This window comes from Lampetra planeri, chromosome 41 (assembly GCF_965212315.1).
Source record: "Lampetra planeri chromosome 41, kcLamPlan1.2.h2, whole genome shotgun sequence".
Lineage (NCBI taxonomy): Eukaryota > Metazoa > Chordata > Hyperoartia > Petromyzontiformes > Petromyzontidae > Lampetra > Lampetra planeri.
Window position 1 is genome coordinate 6,146,176 of NC_136147.1, and position 17,546 is coordinate 6,163,721.

At 49.5% G+C, this 17,546-nt stretch overlaps 1 protein-coding gene across 8 annotated transcripts in view; it reads right to left on the reverse strand.

Annotated features, from left to right (window-relative positions):
• LOC144732126 (ankyrin-2-like) overlaps positions 1-17,546 on the reverse strand; it is a 252,711-nt gene that overhangs the window by 49,568 nt on the left and 185,597 nt on the right. For 7 of the 8 annotated variants that reach the window (XM_078613424.1, XM_078613425.1, XM_078613423.1 and 4 more), the window contains exons 13-24: positions 17,085-17,183; positions 14,823-15,020; positions 13,675-13,773; positions 12,686-12,784; positions 11,988-12,185; positions 10,773-10,871; positions 9,296-9,394; positions 7,189-7,287; positions 5,276-5,374; positions 4,558-4,630; positions 4,241-4,303; positions 1,337-1,487 (exon numbers count right to left, since the gene is read on the reverse strand). In XM_078613424.1, coding sequence (XP_078469550.1) covers positions 1,337-1,487; positions 4,241-4,303; positions 4,558-4,630; positions 5,276-5,374; positions 7,189-7,287; positions 9,296-9,394; positions 10,773-10,871; positions 11,988-12,185; positions 12,686-12,784; positions 13,675-13,773; positions 14,823-15,020; positions 17,085-17,183 — 1,376 coding nt within the window. The remainder of the gene's footprint in view (positions 1-1,336; positions 1,488-4,240; positions 4,304-4,557; positions 4,631-5,275; positions 5,375-7,188; positions 7,288-9,295; positions 9,395-10,772; positions 10,872-11,987; positions 12,186-12,685; positions 12,785-13,674; positions 13,774-14,822; positions 15,021-17,084; positions 17,184-17,546) is intronic. The other variant, XM_078613421.1, reaches the window with a different exon arrangement.

The window sequence follows — 17,546 nt, forward strand, 5'->3', positions numbered from 1 at the left end:
CACAGCAACCGGGTGCACGGAGGAAGAAGCGGGAATGTTGGCGTTTCCATGGAAACCAAGCAGGTGGGGCGGCACCGGCGAGACGATGGAACGAGCACGGTAATGGGAGATGGATAAACAAACAAAAACAAACAAAAAAACAAAAAATTATAGCGTTAGCAAAAAAAATGGGCATGTCAAATGGCACAAACAACATTCCCGCCTCTCAACAAGACCCGACAAAATGAAATCAAGGCATGGCATGTCATGAGTGGGGAGGCCGGGGCAAGCGGTAGGGGAAGCTGTGGTACGGCTGGTGCGGTGCAGGAGGAGGAGCGAGCAGAATGGTGAAGCGAGCGCTGGCTTACCTGGTGATGGTGCTGCATGAGGCAAGGGAATGGAAAACGTAGGAGATAAATGGCGCACGTGAACAGAGGGCTTTGCAGCGTGAGAGTGAATTTTCCGCTCATTGATTTTGGCGCAAATTGTTTTCTGGGAAAGCTGTTACCGGGGCTGGCCACGAACAAAAGCACAAAGTGCCGTCTCAGACGCTGTAACGTTCTTTTCACAGATGCTTCAACTGCCTGGCTGCAGAATAAATGCTTACACAGGCTTCATCGGGGGGGTCTCTTAGGTTCGTTCGCATGCACTGCCCAGTTGAGTCGAGTATGGTCAAACATCACCCATGGCATCACAGCAGTGGGGAAGGCCTTCATCCAGCACTGGATTTCTTGTTAGCCTCACTGCGGTGAGCTATCATTGCCTACAATGGCCAATCGCAGGGAGCCACAATTATCGTCATAAATTACTTTTAGATATTTAAGTTACAGATACAAAAGCGCTTTGATGATGACCACTCCTTTCTTATTGTTTTGACCTTTCGCATGACTTATTTTACTCGCGGCAATGTGGAGGCCAGCTAATTTACGTCACAGGCCCCAATGTGATTGGCCACGCAGTCAAGATGACTGGCGCAACGTGGTTCTGGTCACATGACAGCGACAATTGAAATAAATAGCGGTGGTGGCTGCATTGTATGCGTCAGCAGTGGAGTAAGTGATGATCGATAATTTTATTTATTAATATACTTCACCTGGACAATCCCTTAATATGCAACATCTCGCCGATTGACACTCGCGCAGCAAGCGCGTAACAACGACACGTGTACAAACATTTAAAATCGACAGTGAAATAATAGTGGCAACGGCAGTGGAAGTACGACAAGACATCAAGTGCAGCCTGAAAGACAATTGTGCAATGTTCACAAGCAACGTTGAAACAGAAGTCTCGGACGGTGTATGGGGACGGCGGTGGCGTTGGCGGAGTTTGTAAGCAGCGAGAGGGGTGGCAGCCGTACCTTCCGGAGCGTGTGGGCCAGTTGCCGAAGCCCATGCTGTAGCCCGTGCTGCCCTCCAAGAAGTGGCTCGAAGGCAGGGAATCGTCTCCCAGCTCACGCAGATCCTCGGCCCTCAGGTACTCCATGCCATCGCCCGTCATCGTGTCCTCACCTAGCAACCAGGGAGCCGCAGAAACACGATTGCCGCGGCAAAACCATCATTATCGCCGAGGCAATAACGTCGCCACGGCAACATTGTCAGTGCAACGCCACCACTGCCGGGGCGACGTCACCGTTGCCAGGGCAAAAGTACCATCACCATAGCAACGTTATACCTTGATGGCAACATCAACATTGCCATGGAAAACACCACCATGGCCATGGCAACACCATCACCACGTAGAGTACGGGTTTTCCGTGCAAGATGTTTCAATGTCAGAATGCAACAACGCCAAATCTAATGATGTTAAATTTATGGTATGATGCTTGCAGCTGTGTGCACTAGCAAGTCTCTAACAATGGATCGGAGCCAGTTTGGTTGGTCTGGTGGGCTAGAAGCAAAGATGTATGGCATGGAGTGCTCCCATCCTCACGTGAGGATGTGAGGATGGGAGCGGGGAGGGGGGGTGTGATTCGTGAATTGCTGAAAAGCTCATTATGTACGATTGTGACGATGCTGTATAATCATGAGCAGCTGATTTCACTGCTGAGGATTTTGAGGATGTCCTGACGATTTTCTGTTGGACGCTCTGCTTTGTCGTTTTAGTGATGGTTAGTTGATCACTGCTTGTTGTTCTCGCATCCCCTCCGCCAAGCAAGTTCGTAAAGCATTGGCCCCAAGAGAAGCACAACCGGCTCACGCCGCGATAGACCAGGGCAATTTTATGGAAATTGTTAATCATTGCCGGCAACTGTCAACCAGTGCGCAACTACGGCAACTTGGTGTGGAAACCGTTTAAAGAGCAGGGATTCTTCAGACATAATATTCCGGTGGGACACGCAGTTAAATGAACGAGTGCCATGTGTCGTCACGTCACACGTACACGCGTTATGATATCACACGGCGTTGTGACATCATAAAATCTGTAGGTGTGAGCACTTATCTGTGCCCCTTATCTACATTTCTCTCCTTAATGTTGCTTTAAGCTCACTCATCTGTATCTCTTCATGTCTCGACGAGCCACGTCTCTTGGAGCGCCATCGCTAGGCCCGACTGCTCCGAGAGCCTTGCGGCCTGCAGACTGCAAGTTTATGAATAACCAATGCAAAGTGTTTGTTGAAAAAATGTGTCTGATGAACACTGATTGGTCTCCAGAGCACACAAGTGGAGTAAGTCACATGACCTCTGTGTGTGATTTGATTAGAAGTTGCATATCCCAGTTGCCCACTCAAAGGGGCAGTAGACCAGATGTGTCCAGATTTTTTTTTACGACGGAAAATTATGCTAAAACTATTAAACTAAACTTTTTTTTTATGTTACCAGGTAAAGCCCACTGAGCTATATAGCTCTTTTCTCAGAAGCGACCTGGCCATAAATGAAAGCTCAACGAAGTGGCTTATCACATGGAAATTTATAGTAGCCAAATACTTTAAACACATGTTTCTAAATGTGGAGGTAAAAACCAGAGGACCCGGAGAAAAATCCACGTAACCACGGGGTGTAGAAACATAGACTCCATATATATAGCAGACGTCAGGATCGGGATCGAACCCACAACCACCTGTATGCTAGGCGAGGCAGTTAACATCTCGCCACCTGTTGGGCGCAAACAATTTCCCTAAAGTTGCCCTCGTGCATCGCGGTCTTAGGGGCAGCTCAGGAGCAGAGAGAGCCAAGAAAAACCTTTGCAAGCCGGAGCGAGAAACCGTGCAGCAGTGGTGGCGTAGCGCTCCAAACGTCAACTTCGCTTCCAGACGGCATCATACGACACAAAGAAATTCCCATTCAGGACTCTCGCTGAAATAACTGCGTCATCGACCATTACATAACGGCCAGCGGTATTGTTATAAACATTACAGGAGTGCATACTCTTTGGTTCTTTCGGTAAAGTCACGGAGGTAGAAAAATAAAACAAAATAAAAATAATACATCACGACGTTTTGATCGCAACACAAGCGGTCATCCTCGGGCAGAAAAAATAATAATCCAGCAGCAGAACTGCTGAACCAGCGAGAGAGCTGTTACAGCAAGAGGTTACATATTTTGTTTTATTTTTCTACCCACGTGACTTTACCGAAAGAACCAAACAGGAGTGATAGCAATGTCACTCCATTATTTTGTCACTCCATCACTTGAAATGTCGCTCGTACACGGTAACTGCTGCAATTGTTGACACTGCCCTGCTAAACGTGTGTTCGGCGCATGGTAATGCAATGATTATTTTTTGTAATCATCAGAATCGGATTTTATATTCTGAATTGATAATCAAATTTCATATGAACATGGCCACATATGCTCGTGCAAGAAACCTACGAAAAGACGCGAGACTCTGAGGCCTTTCTGAGTAAATACCAACGGTATTGTTAGAAACATTATAGGAGTGATAGCAATGGCACTTCATTATATTGCCGCACAGCCTGGGACACACGGCCTAGGCGCTCACCTACAATATCAGAGCTGTTCGTGTCTGTGGGTTGCATCTTAAATTTAATTCACAGCTGACGCTCTGAGATCACCGCCAGGAAGGGTAGCCTTTTCCACGGAGCTTGTTGCTCAATAATAAAGCCCAGTGCCATTTTGGCCATAGCCTTCCAGACAATAAGCCAGCTGCTACCTTGCATGTGTTTCTGGAAAATGGCGAGTCCTAGTGTGGAATTTTGTGGCATTGTGAAACTGAGAGTTATGAGACGCCGCAGGTTACAACACCACTGCTGAAGAGAGAGAGAAAGAGAGACCCCGCGCCAAACCCCACAACAACCAAGTACCTTCTTCAGGCTCTGAAATATACTCCCCATCACTGACCCTCTCTGGCACAGAGATTTTACGCTCTAAACAGCAACAAGAACAGGACGTCACCACCACAAATGAATGACATTGTATAAATAATAATAATCAAGAATATGACTTACAAAAAAATAATCGTTGAAAACTGAAGCAAATCAAGCTTCACGTTCATTCAAAAGGCATCAAATTAAAATGAGTGCAACAAAATTCATGTGAATTGAAAAGAACGCGATGTGTGCGGCTGTACGTGTGTGTGCGCGCGCACTTATGGATCAATCGTACTGCGTGAATGCGGTACCTTCATCGTCGGACACCTCCAGGACTTCTGTCATCGTCTCTGGCACGTTCAGTTTGTGTTTCTCTGTGATTGTCTATACGCACACATACACAGACGCACACACACATACACAGACAAAAGATCCCCCGTGTATCCTTAACAGACTGTAGGGGCAAGTGCTGTTAGCGAGCACCTATGAAGGCCGGCACGGTACACGAGGGGGTGGGTGGCCAGCACCACGCCCGACCGCCTTTGTCTCCCCAGTGGCGATGTTTACACACCACACCAGGTACTCATTTCAGGCTAAGTCAACCTAGGGGAGGCCCAGGACCGGTTCAGATAATCGTCACTGGTGTTGGCCGTGAGCGGGAATCGAACCCGGGTCGCTAGGTTCATAGCGCAGCGCGCTAACCGCTACACTACAGCTCCCCACAACACACACACAGACACACGCACACAGACACGCACACACGTACAGACACACAGATATACACACAGACGCACACATACTCAGGGAGGCATGCACGACACACGAAGTGTTAAACGTTAAACCCTCAGCATAAGAAAGAGTAATTATACGACCTGATTATGTCTTTCTTGCATGCTACATTTGATTACATCACTGTATGAATGTAGCAGTCTCCCCCCCCCCCACCACCACCACCACCACCACTTTCCCTCCCCGTGACGCCGCAGGGGCAGGGCACACACAATCGCCCCGACTGAAGAGGTTGCTCACAGTTGTGGAGGTGATGGTCTCCTCTGTCACGACCTTGAGGGTGTCCACCACCGAGATGTAGCCCAGGCGACGGGCGATGGCCAGGGCTGTGTTCCCGTTCTGGGCAGCGAAGGGGGAAAAATCGGAACGGACGACGCACGACTCCGTCACATTATGTTCGTTTGGACGTTCGCGATTCGCTGTGTTGCGGTCGTGCCGCTGGCGTCACGCAGCAGGACGGAGGCGATTCCGAACCAGCGCATCACCTTGCGTCACCACTTGTGTGTTTGTGCGGTATTACGCTGTTTATCCACGTAACAATGTATTGATGCCTGTATATTCGGAGTTTGCATGTTCTCCCCTGTGGTCGCGTGGATTTTTGTCCGGGACCTCCGGTTTTTCCGTCCACATTTATCAACACGCATTTAGAGTATTTGGCTGCTATCAATTTCTATGTGATAAGCCACTTCGTTGAGCTATCATTTGTGGCCACGTCATTTCTGAAGCTCAGTGGGCCTTCCCTGGGAAAATAATAATTGAAAAAAATACCGAACTACTGCCAGCCACCAGGAGGCGCTACCCACTGCAACCAAAGTCTAATTCAGCACCACGGACAGCGCCCATTTCGCAACCACCCCAGCCAGTGAGATGAATGCGCAATTACTGTGCGTCAACTCAAAATATCGACGTATGTTATTTATTTAAATAGATGACAGCGCATTAAGATTGGCTGCCAGATTAAGGTAACAATCACGGCAAAAATAATCACTGCTATTTGTAGGTTAACATATTCTTGGGGGTAGATTTAAATGCAGTGTTGCAGTGCATGATGATGTCTTGGCTTAAGGGAGGGATTTTTGAGATTCACCATCAGTTTTACAACTGAAGCAAATATTGTTTGCAGAGAGCAATTTCAAACATGAGATGTTGAAGTACGTTCAGCAATATGTCCACGAGGTCTGCTCGCCACGCGAGGGATTCAGGAGAGGGTTCATGCCGTTCAGCTTTGAACTATGACATTGTTGCACGGAGGCTTACCGATTTCAATTACATTTCATAGCCCTGCACACGTACCTTGCAGCAGATGGAGCACTTCCGACAATTCCTTTCAAGAATTAGTTTGGCACATGTCGCGGGCTTGTGACCTTCGACCCCGTGCTAATGGGCTTTGCGTCATGCGTGCCGGCTGACCTTTGAGCCAAACCCGACTGACCAACGCGACAGAGTGGCCAGAAAGCGATGTAAACACACGTTCAATCACAACCCTGCTCATGAGTCACGAGCGATCCGTCGAGCTTAAATGAGGGCATGATTGATAACCCATGCCTCTAAAGCGGTAATGAGCACAGACTATACATGCCCAAGGTTCTTAGGTCACTGTAATGCTATTATAATGCACATTTAGCCCACTATGCAGATTAATTTGAAAATTGGGTGATACAATTTACTCCGCCACAAGCAACAATTTTGACATATCTGTGTCTTTGATGTTTGCTGACGGAGCCAATGGCGAATAAAGAACAGCCCAAAACAATACTTTCCACATTCACAATTAGCATCGCAATGTAACAATAATAAATTACAGCCCATTGTCAAGCCATTGTTGGATGAAGGTCTTCCCATGCTGTGCTGCTCATGCTTGTGCCTTCAGCCAAAACAAATCACGCTGGACATACCCAATCTGGTAGCATGCATGTGAGGTCAGCCACAGCTAAACATCAGTGGTCTCCCTACACGTACACTCGGCCCTAAATGAGTACCTGGTTGCTGGTTTTCCACAGCAAGGTCCTTGGCTATTCCGCCTTCCTGTGCAACCTGTCTGCGCTTAATAGGTTCTAAATAACAATCAATGGTCCCAAAAGAGCCTGTGCAGGCTGCATGGGGGATCTTTGTTTGTGTGCGTGGGTGGGAGGGAGCATCGCCACGTCACGCACCACGGTGACGTCATTGGGGCGCGCACCACACTTGAGCAGCAGATTTACGATGTGCGTGTGTCCCTGCTGTGCAGCCTGGTGCAGTGGGGTGTATCCATTCTGCAGCGTCGCCAGAGGGAGAGAGAGAGAGAACGGAAATTAAATACATGGCTCTACAACCTCATTACACATTCCCTTGTTGACCGCTTAGTTCATTCAATCATTTGCTGCGAGGATTATTTTTATTTTTCTTATTCACTACTGGGTGAGCAATGATTGACCCATCAGCAATTCAATTAATTATCCTCATTTCAGGAACCGATTTGATTCATTAATCAATTCTGTTTTGCGTTGTGGTGAACGGTGGTGTCTCCAGTATTTGGAGGGGTTAGGAGAACCCATTACGTACAACATCGCTCACTGTCCAGAGGTTAGTTTTCTAGCATTAAGTGATGCCCTCTGGCATTCATGTATGTACATAAAGACTAGAGGAATCTTAAAAAAAAGGTCAAGATGCAACCCTGCGATTGCTTGCTCACGCCACCGCTGGCAGAAGGGCCTCCACTAGAGGCAGGAGCTTTAGAGAGACCGTCTAGTAGAGGGTATTTGGCCTACTCTTCCACGCTGACGAGACATCTTGGAAGAGGTGGAAGTCCCCACAGTTTACCCCACTGCACATGACCTGCCTCGTTAACTGTGGCGTCCCCATTTAGACTGCTTGGAGTACAAAAGCGGGAGGGATTTAAGAAGCTTACCCCATTATTAAAATTTAATTGCGACCTCTGCATTGCAAGTCCGAAGGTGCTCACCATTTCACCACGGCGGAAATCCAAAAGCTTTGATGAAAACGTGCACGGTTCGATGCATCAATAACAATAATAACCGATGGATTGATGCGCTGTTCCACCGTTACTCATGACGCGTTTTATAAAAACCCACAAAACCATTCCTGGATTTATGCATCAGAGCCACTCCCGCGACAGCACAGCCTGGCTCCCGCGTGGCGTCCAGCATACCGCACAGCCCACGCTCTCATTAAAGCAGCTTTGACCCACTTAATACTGAGCCAGCTTTAAGCGCGTCCCATCTGGGACTCGAACATAGGGCTTCAACTGTGGTGTGACATTGGCCTGGCTTCACAAAAGATACACAACCACCTTCCACAAATCGTGGGCATTTTAAAAATAAATTAGGTGGAACATGACAAGAATTTCGTGCTATACAGTTGACCGTGCACAGGTGTGTGTGCACGACCTTGAAGGCAGGTAGTCGCTAAGCGCAATGGCGCTAATTGTTGCTGGACACTCGGTGAAAACCATCGCGCACGCCATCGTGAGCTTTATCGCGGCAGCGTTTAAAGGCGCAACCCAAAGTATAAAGAGCTTCCGTCTTGTAAATACCGGGCAATGTAAGAAACTTTAGATTTGAAGCTTTCGTGACTGCAAGGATTCATACTCTAAGTTATTTCGGTAAAGTCACGTAGGTAAAAAAATTAAATTAAAATTAATAAAAATAAAACAATAAAAATCACGACGTTTCGGAGGCAACACAAGCTTCTGTCTTCAGGTGACAGTTTCACCTGAAGACGGAAGCTTGTGTTGCCTCCGAAACGTCGTGATTTTTATTGTTTTATTTGTATTAATTTTAATTTCATTTTTTTACCTACGTGACTTTACCGAAAGAACTGAGAGTAAGAAACTTTGTCCCTCGCGATTCAATCAGAAGTCACGGTTCAGGGTAACCAATCAAGCATTGGTGAATTTTTAACACCGTGGTAAATCATCGCCCCCGACTGGCACACTAACGGCCCGTTTGCGGGCCGTGTGCAAAAGTAGCTTGGTGCCGCACGGTAACAGCTCGCCACAAATGACAGCTCAATGAAGTGGCTTATCATTTGGAAATTTATGGAGGACACGGGAAAAAAAATCCACGTGACCACAGGGAGAACGTGCAAACTCCAAATATACAGGCATCAGGGTCGGGATCGAACCCACGACCTCCTGTATACCAGTCGGAGGAGTTAACGTCTCGCCAACGTGGTGCTGGGTAGCCAGTTCAGCGGATGATGGAATCGGATCATGCTACAGCACACAGGACTGTACAAATCCGCGATGAACACGTCCATCACCTTGGTCTTGCTGTTCACATCTGCGCCGTGCTGAAGCAGGAAATTCACCATTTTGATGTTTCCATAGTGGCAGGCCACGATCAGGGGCGTGTAGCCCAACTGCCAAGAGAGAGAATGGGGATTGGGGGGGGGAGAATACAAATATATACACCACCGTGATCATAAGCTAATGGGGGTCCGTAGTTCTTCACGTCAGTTTTATCAGATTGTTTTCGATGTGAGAATAATTGAGGCATCCCTATTCTGCATTCCATTTCTATGTAAACAGTTTGCGAACGACTCTGCTAATCTTTCCCCATCTGTTGGCTCCGCTTTACTTTAGCGACGTCCACGGTTATACCAGCTGGGCCAGGGATTCTCGCCTTTTCACACTGTGAAGGGCAGATTTACTTCAATGATGATGATTATTAAGCAAAAGCTATCTTGGGAGTACGGTATTAAATTGACATGCATATCAAATAAATGTTGACGTTTTTTATTTAATTTGTGGCTGAAGAGCAATTTTTTCTGATTTTCGCTTCACAATCGGGACACCATATATCGGTTTATTTCATCGCGTTAAATGGTATGTGAACTCTCAGCATGAGTGAAGACACTCAACTTTAAAGGCTCCATCGATTGAACAGCTTTGATGGAAAGGAGCCATTTCGTCATAAGCAAGCCTCACATCTCAAGTTAAAAGGGAAGAGTCCAAGGGCCAGAACTGATGCTGGTACCCACTTAAAGTAGCACGTTTTTAGTTTCACCGAATTACGTGGTTTAATACGAGTGAATTACTCCATAACCCCACTCAATCCACATGGTTAGCACACATTTTTCTGTAATTCACCATGTATCTGGCCTGGGCTCATGGACTTGCAGGGAAGTTGCTGCTGCAGAATTTATCTTTTTATTTTACCAGGTAAGACCCACTAGCTATATAGAGCTTTTTCAGAACAACCTGGCCACAAATGATAGGTCGACAAAGTGGATTATCATGTGGAAATTTGTAGCAGCCAAATACTCTAAACGCATGTTTCTAAATGTGGAGCGAAAAACTGGGGGACCGAGAGAAAAATCGACATGGACCACGGGGAGAACATGCAAACTGCAAATATACAGGCATGAGGGTCAGGATCAGAGGTCGCAAACGGGTTTTGATTCCTTACCCGTACCCGTACCCGGCCGCACCAGGGTCGCAAACGGCTACCCGTACCCGTACCCGGTCGGGTACGGGTAGCCGGGTATCGGGTAGGGTACGGGTATCGGGTACCCGGTTGCGACCTCTGGTCAGGATCGAACCCACAATCTCCTACATACCAGGCGAGGTAGTAATATCTTGCCACCGTGGCACCATAACAAAACACAAGTAAAATTCTGATATACAACGTCCAATGTAAATTTAAACTATTTGGTTACAAATATATACATATTTTTTCACAATCGAAGGGGTTGCTTTTCCATAAAGCTTTGGTGCCGTTGGGACGCGATGCCTCACCTTGGTGGTGGCGTTGACGTGGGCCCCGTGTTTAACCAGGATCTCAGCCACATTCACTTTGTCCTCCTGAGCTGCGAGGTGCAGGGGAGAGAGGCCACTCTGCACACGCACACAGAACCGCAGGAGCACCTCTGTCAAGCGCCATGCTCACGTAGAGATCTCCTGGGGCCAGCGCGAACGACGCACTTGTTGCACGCGACGTTAATCAGTGCGATGTGAGGACGCAGCGTAAATGCGTCTCCGCTCGTTGCGTGCGACACTTCAGCGGGTCCGATCCGGGTTGGCTCGGTACGACCCCAGCGCGGCACAGTGGTACAATGGAAATGATACACGAGATGACTGGCGTCAGATACACCACCTGCACTTACCAGCGTGGCAACTTGCTGTGTTTAAGCCGCCCGATGCTCGACTCATCGTTGTGAGCATCGGTCCTCCACCCTTTTTGTTCTTGCTGGAGGCAGGTTGTCTCCCCGTCTGCCCAGTTGTAGCAGCAACAATAACAACTGCCATTCATTACTAAGTGGCGTCACCACAGACATTGTGCCAGGCTAAGTGCACTTTGAGGACACGTGAAGTCTTGAAAGCTCGCTGACAAGGGTCAAGGGACAGACCCAAGTGCCATAGGTTGACTGAACTCACCCTGGTGATGTGGTTCGAGCGCGCGCTCACCTTGGCGTTTCGGTTCGAGCGAGCGCATGCTCACCTTGGCGTTTCGGTGCGAGCGAGCGCGCGCTCACCTTGGCGATTCGGTGCGAGCGAGCGCATGCTCACCTTGGCGATTCGGTGCGAGCGAGCGCATGCTCACCTTGGCGTTTCGGTGCGAGCGAGCGCATGCTCACCTTGGCGATTCGGTGCGAGCGAGCGCATGCTCACCTTGGCGATTCGGTGCGAGCGAGCGCATGCTCACCTTGGCGATTCGGTGCGAGCGAGCGCATGCTCACCTTGGCGATTCGGTGCGAGCGAGCGCGCGCTCACCTTGGCGATTCGGTGCGAGCAAGCGCATGCTCACCTTGGCGATTCGGTGCGAGCAAGCGCATGCTCACCTTGGCGATTCGGTGCGAGCAAGCGCATGCTCACCTTGGCGATTCGGTGCGAGCGAGCGCATGCTCACCTTGGCGATTCGGTGCGAGCAAGCGCATGCTCACCTTGGCGATTCGGTGCGAGCGAGCCGCATGCTCACCTTGGCGATTCGGTGCGAGCGAGCCGCATGCTCACCTTGGTGGCATGGTTGACGTCGGCGTACCGCGCCAGCAGCAGCGACGCGATATCGGCGTGGCCCTCCTGGGCCCCCAGGTGCAGCGGCGCCACTCCCTGCCGCGTGATGGCGTTGGTCTCGGCGCCGTACTCCAGCAGCGTCGTCGCGATCTCCAGCTGGTCCTTCTTGGCGGCGATGTGCAGCGGCGTGTAGCCGTTCTGATCACGCAAGTGTGACGTGCAGACAGACGGGTGGACACGGCGACTTGTGCAGTTTTTACCACCCGGTTATACAAGTGGCGCACCCACCTAAGATGTTGGTTCCCTGCCCCAACAGCAGGGGGAAGGGGTGAGTAGATAGGGGTGCCATGGTGGCTATATGGTAACTACCTCGGCTGGTACACAGAAGATCGTGGGTTCAATCCCGATCCTGACGATGCCTGTATATTTGGAGTTTGCATGGTGGCAGGGATTTTTCTACGGGTCCTCCGGTTTTTCCCTCCAGATTTCGAATCAACAAGCGTTTGGATTATTTGGCTGCTATAAATGTCCACATGATATAAGCCACTTCGTTGAGCTATAATTTGTGGCCAGGTCGCTTCTGAAAAAAAGCTACATAGCTCGGTGGGCCTTACCTGGTAAGATAACAAATAAAAATAGTTTCGTTTTAGTTTAGATATGTGCATGGCCCAGAATTGTGCGAGTAATCGGGTACTTACCTTGGCTGTCGCGTGGGGAGAAGCCCCCTGGTCCAGCAGTAGAAGAGCTACTCTCTGATTGTCATAGTGTGAAGCCACGTGCAGTGGTGTCAGCCCATTCTGTGTTGGGTGGGAAAGACAACGAAAGACTTTTAAAGTGGATGCAGTGAAATTAGGGTAGCGGCACAGTGTGGCTGACAGTCCGGTACTTTGGCCCTCCCCCTCCTGCCCGCGAGCTCCGGTTCAGTTTCACCGCCCGCACACTCGACAGCTACTCGCTACGCCGCTGATTTTGGAGCAGAATTCAAGGTGCTTTGAGGTGCCAACAATTGATCAGATACGGAAGTACGCACTGATTCACTGATTACAATCCATTCTTACGCTCATAACGTATGCATGGAATTGTACGCGGGAAAACCAAATATTTACAACCACAGGGAGGCTAACGGGAGGCTCTCATGGATAAATGAATAACTGCTTTTTTTTGACGATTGCACACAGCAAACACTTAAGGGTTAACGAGTGAATTTCCGCACGTAAAATCAGGTATGATCCCACTGGAGATCTCAAATGTCTCGGAGCATCGTGACACCAACAGCTGTGCCTTCACACCCAGGCAGAAGCCCTTAGAGACACGGGAATGTAAGCAGGACAGCCACACACATCGGCTTGGAATGTGTCTCCCACCTCCCTTAGATATCCTCGATAAGTTATTTTCGTTTTGTATTTACACTGAATCATAATAATAATCCTAAGAGCGGTCTGGTGTTAATTGGGCAACTTGCAGTTACGTACAGTTACGAAATATATTGGTTGCAGTTACATTTTGTTGTCAAAGTTACAAATCAAATTTGCGAACGTGGCTGCTTGTATCTGGCACCAATCTTCTGCTTCGGGATTTTTTTTCGATTAAGATTTACGATGCAAAGGGAGGCAAACAAGGTCGTAACGGACAACAGGAAGTTTCTCTTCCCTGCGCGAGACACCGAAGGATGGGCAGGGCGCGCTACCTTTCCGGCAGCGTCCGGGGAAGCGAAACGCTGCAGCAGGAGGCTGGCCACCTCCATCTTGCCGTACTTGGATGCGACGTGGAGCGGTGTGAATCCCTTCTGTGGTGGGGAGAGAGAGAGAGAGAGACGGCGCAGCGCGTTCAAGGAACTGGGGGGGTCACAGTGACTGCTTGAGCTCAGAGAAGTCAACGAGGGTGGTGGATTCGGAGGTTTTGGGCGGGGATGGTCTGACCTTTTAGTAGAGGTAGCAAGCAAACATGGGTCAAGGTATCTGACCTTGGTTGAAGAGGCAAAAAAGACTTGAAATAACCAGAGAGTACCTGATCTTGGCAATGAGTACCGGTGAAGACGTAACCCCTGTGGCGACTACCAAGGCAGGATCTCACCTTGGTGATGACTACTAGAGAAATTCCAACTTTGTTGGTGACTAGCAGAAGATCTGACATAGGTGGTGGCAACTACCAGCAAGAACCTGACATAGGTGGTAACCAGAGCGGACGCGACCTTGGTGGTGATGGGCACAACCCTGGTGGTGACCAGAGCAGACCTTAACATACGGTAGCGATATGTTAACTACCTCGTCTGGTACGCAAGAGGTTGTGGGTTTAAATCCCGACCCTGATGCCTGTATATTTGGAGTTTGCATGTCTCTCTCCCCGTGGGTCATGTGGATTTTTCTCCGTGTTCCCCAGTTTCCCATCCACATTTAGAATCAACATCACGTATTTGGCTGCTACAAATTTCTACATGGTAAGCCACTTCGTCGAGCTATCATTTGTGGCCAGGTCGCTTCTTAAAAAGAGTTTTATACCTCAACGGGCCTTACCTGGTAAATAGAAAAATAATTTATAGTTTAGTTTTAGTTGACAATACCAGTGATTAACAAAGGATTTGACCTTGCGACGATGACCCTGGCGGTCGTGAAAACCAAAACACAAACTAACTTTGCTGGCGACTACGAAGGAGCGACTCCGAACCCTGCCAACGATGAACAGCAAATACAGCGACACGCGCAGAGAGCCCCAACGTGGTGGTGGTGGTGTTGGTGGTGGTGGTGTTGGTGGTGGTGTTGGTGGCAGTAGTGGCAGTGGTGGCAGTGGTGGCAGTGGCGTGCACGGTGCGGCGCGATCCTCGAGCGAAGGCCTGACCTTGGTGGTGACGGCGAGCGAGGCGCCGTGCTCCAGCAGGATGGCGGTGACGTCCTCGTGGCCCTCGCGTGCCGCCACGTGCAGTGGCGTGTACCCGTTGGAGGTGGCCGCGTCGGGCGACGCCATGTGCTGCAGCAGCAGCTGCACGATCTCCAGTTTCCCCAGCCGAGCCGCGATGTGCAGCGGCGTCTGCTCCTCCTGAGCGTCGCGCAACGACGCACGTCACACGGGTTTTTCTTTGCGATCGTTAAAAAGCGGCCGAGAGTAAATCGTTGGACGATGCCGGGCCCCCGCGAGACTTAATTTCGCCCCGTGGCCACGCGAGAAGCCTTGCAAGAATGAATTCTCTCTAGGGTAACACGCTACGAGGAATTCCTGTCTATGCAGCCACGGCACGCGGGGAGGGGCTTAAGCCGGCCGATGTTGACCGTGCCGTGGCAGTTAATTATTTTAGGCTAAGTGAACTTCATTTCGCACGGCTCCTCATATCATACGGCCCACGGCCACCTCGACGGCTGCCGCTTCCAAACAGCACGTCAACAATATTGATCCACCGCTTCAAGCATCTCAGGTGCACTAATCGGGTACTAGAGGGGAATATTTTAGAGCTGGCAAACTACGACTGCTGCGTTGATAGTTTCTAGCAACCACGCTCGGTCACATCTTCGTACTGCGTAGCTATCTTGTCGCGTCTTCATACTGTGCTCACTGCTCTGACAGGGCTCCATAGCCACCTGCGTTTGGAAGACAGTAAATGAGCTGATTTGATTCGAATTAACCCCTATAAGTGTAAAAAAGGCCGAGGTTAAATATCGTAGAAGGGATTTGGTTGGAGTTGTCGTGGACGTGGGGGAGCTGGGGGGGTGAAGGGTGCATGGGGATTTTATGTAAATCAGTGGCAATGCGGCACAGCGCAGCAATCAATGTCAATGTAAACCAATTTTAAATCACAAAATAATAAGCAAACACGGACCACCGCGTGGGCTGCCTGCATCTCTAATCAAAGCAGAGGGAATTGAGCAGGGCTGTGTTTTCGTGTGTGTGTGTATTCATATAAATTCAATTTAAAATATAACCCAATTTCCTCTTCACTCTGCCAGGTTATTGATTGTGGCAGGAGGAGGAGGCCTTCCAAGCAACCGTCAGCCACGTTTGTTGCCGGCTCTGTCCGGGGTCGACAACCCGGAAATAAATTTCGATTTAAAGCTTTCGTGACTGCAGGGATTCATCCTCTTGGTTCTTTCGGTAAAGTCACGTAGAATGGAAATAATAAAGTAATGAAAATAAAACATAATAAAATAATTCTCACGACGTTTCGGCCACAACGCAAGCAGCCGTCCTCAGGTGGAGAGCAGGTCTGTCGAGTAGACAGAGTCTGACGTCGTGAGAGTAGACAGAGTCTGACTCTGTCTACTGACTATGTCTACTCGACAGACCTGCTCTTCACCTGAGGACGGCTGCTTGCGTTGTGGCCGAAACGTCGTGAGAATTATTTTATTATGTTTTATTTTCATTACTTTATTATTTCCATTCTACGTGACTTTACCGAAAGAACCAAGAAGATGAACCCGGAAATAATTTTCGCACCCGGCACACCACATCCGGTTTGCGTCTAACTATGGCTGTTGCCACTCTTAACGTGCATGTCTATGTCGAAACTTCTTTCGCGCCGTACGTAGCCAACCGCGCTAAACAGAGGTGCAGGGGAAAGACAACAAACTTAGCACAAAAAGCCTGTCTACCAGCGACCAGGAAAATATCCATCGAGGCCTCAATACAACCGAGTGAATTCACTGTCCGTGGTCAAACGCAACACACATTTCACGAATAAGAATTGGCCCAAACATCGCAAAGCAGGATCATCGACCGATGATCCATTTTTGAATCCGTGATCTCAGCGGTGCCGACTCGGCGCTCCGATCTCTGAACCACCCCGAAGCATAAACCATCACGTAAACTCCGGTCAGCAGTGGCTGTCGGCGAGCCATTGAACAAAGACGGTAACCACATCGCGCGCTTTCACATGCGCTTCTGCGGCCATCTGGAACGTTCTTCCTTCCAATATGAGGAAGCCAATGGAGCAATGCACTTATAAATCTAGATTGGAAACTCATTTCTTGAGCACTGCTTGTTGTGTTTAGTTTGTCGTCCTTCCCCCCGCACCTCTGATTTGCACGGTTGGCTAAGTACGGTGCGTAAGAAGTTCAACATACACACCTATGTTTCTCATTGACGACTGAACGTGTCACCGCATGCCCTTACCCTGGCCTTGGCGTCCACTTGAGCGCCGTTCCGAAGGAGGCTGCGCACAACTTCCGTCTGCCCGGCGCGCGCGGCCATGTGCAGAGCAGTCTCCCCGCGCTGCGCACGCACGCACGCACGCACGGCGACACGGAGCAGACGCTCGTCACCGCTCGCCACCGATCACGGGGGACGCCGCCACGTTGCAAACTCGCACACTTCCCAGGGGGCATTCTCCCATGCGCGTGCCGACGCTCGGCACACGCCACTTGCATTGGTCGCGAAAGTACGAGCGGTTGGCGGCGGGGGGGAATGCACCACGGGCGATTTGAACCCTTTCCCGTTCCGATGACGTTTGCTGTACGTCATCAGTTTTCCTTCCGATTCGGTTCGGCACCGAAACGGAATCGAAAGATAAATAAATAAAGCCACTTTATCGGTATAGAGGCTCCCACAAGGCCCCTAGTGGTGGCCTAGTGTCAG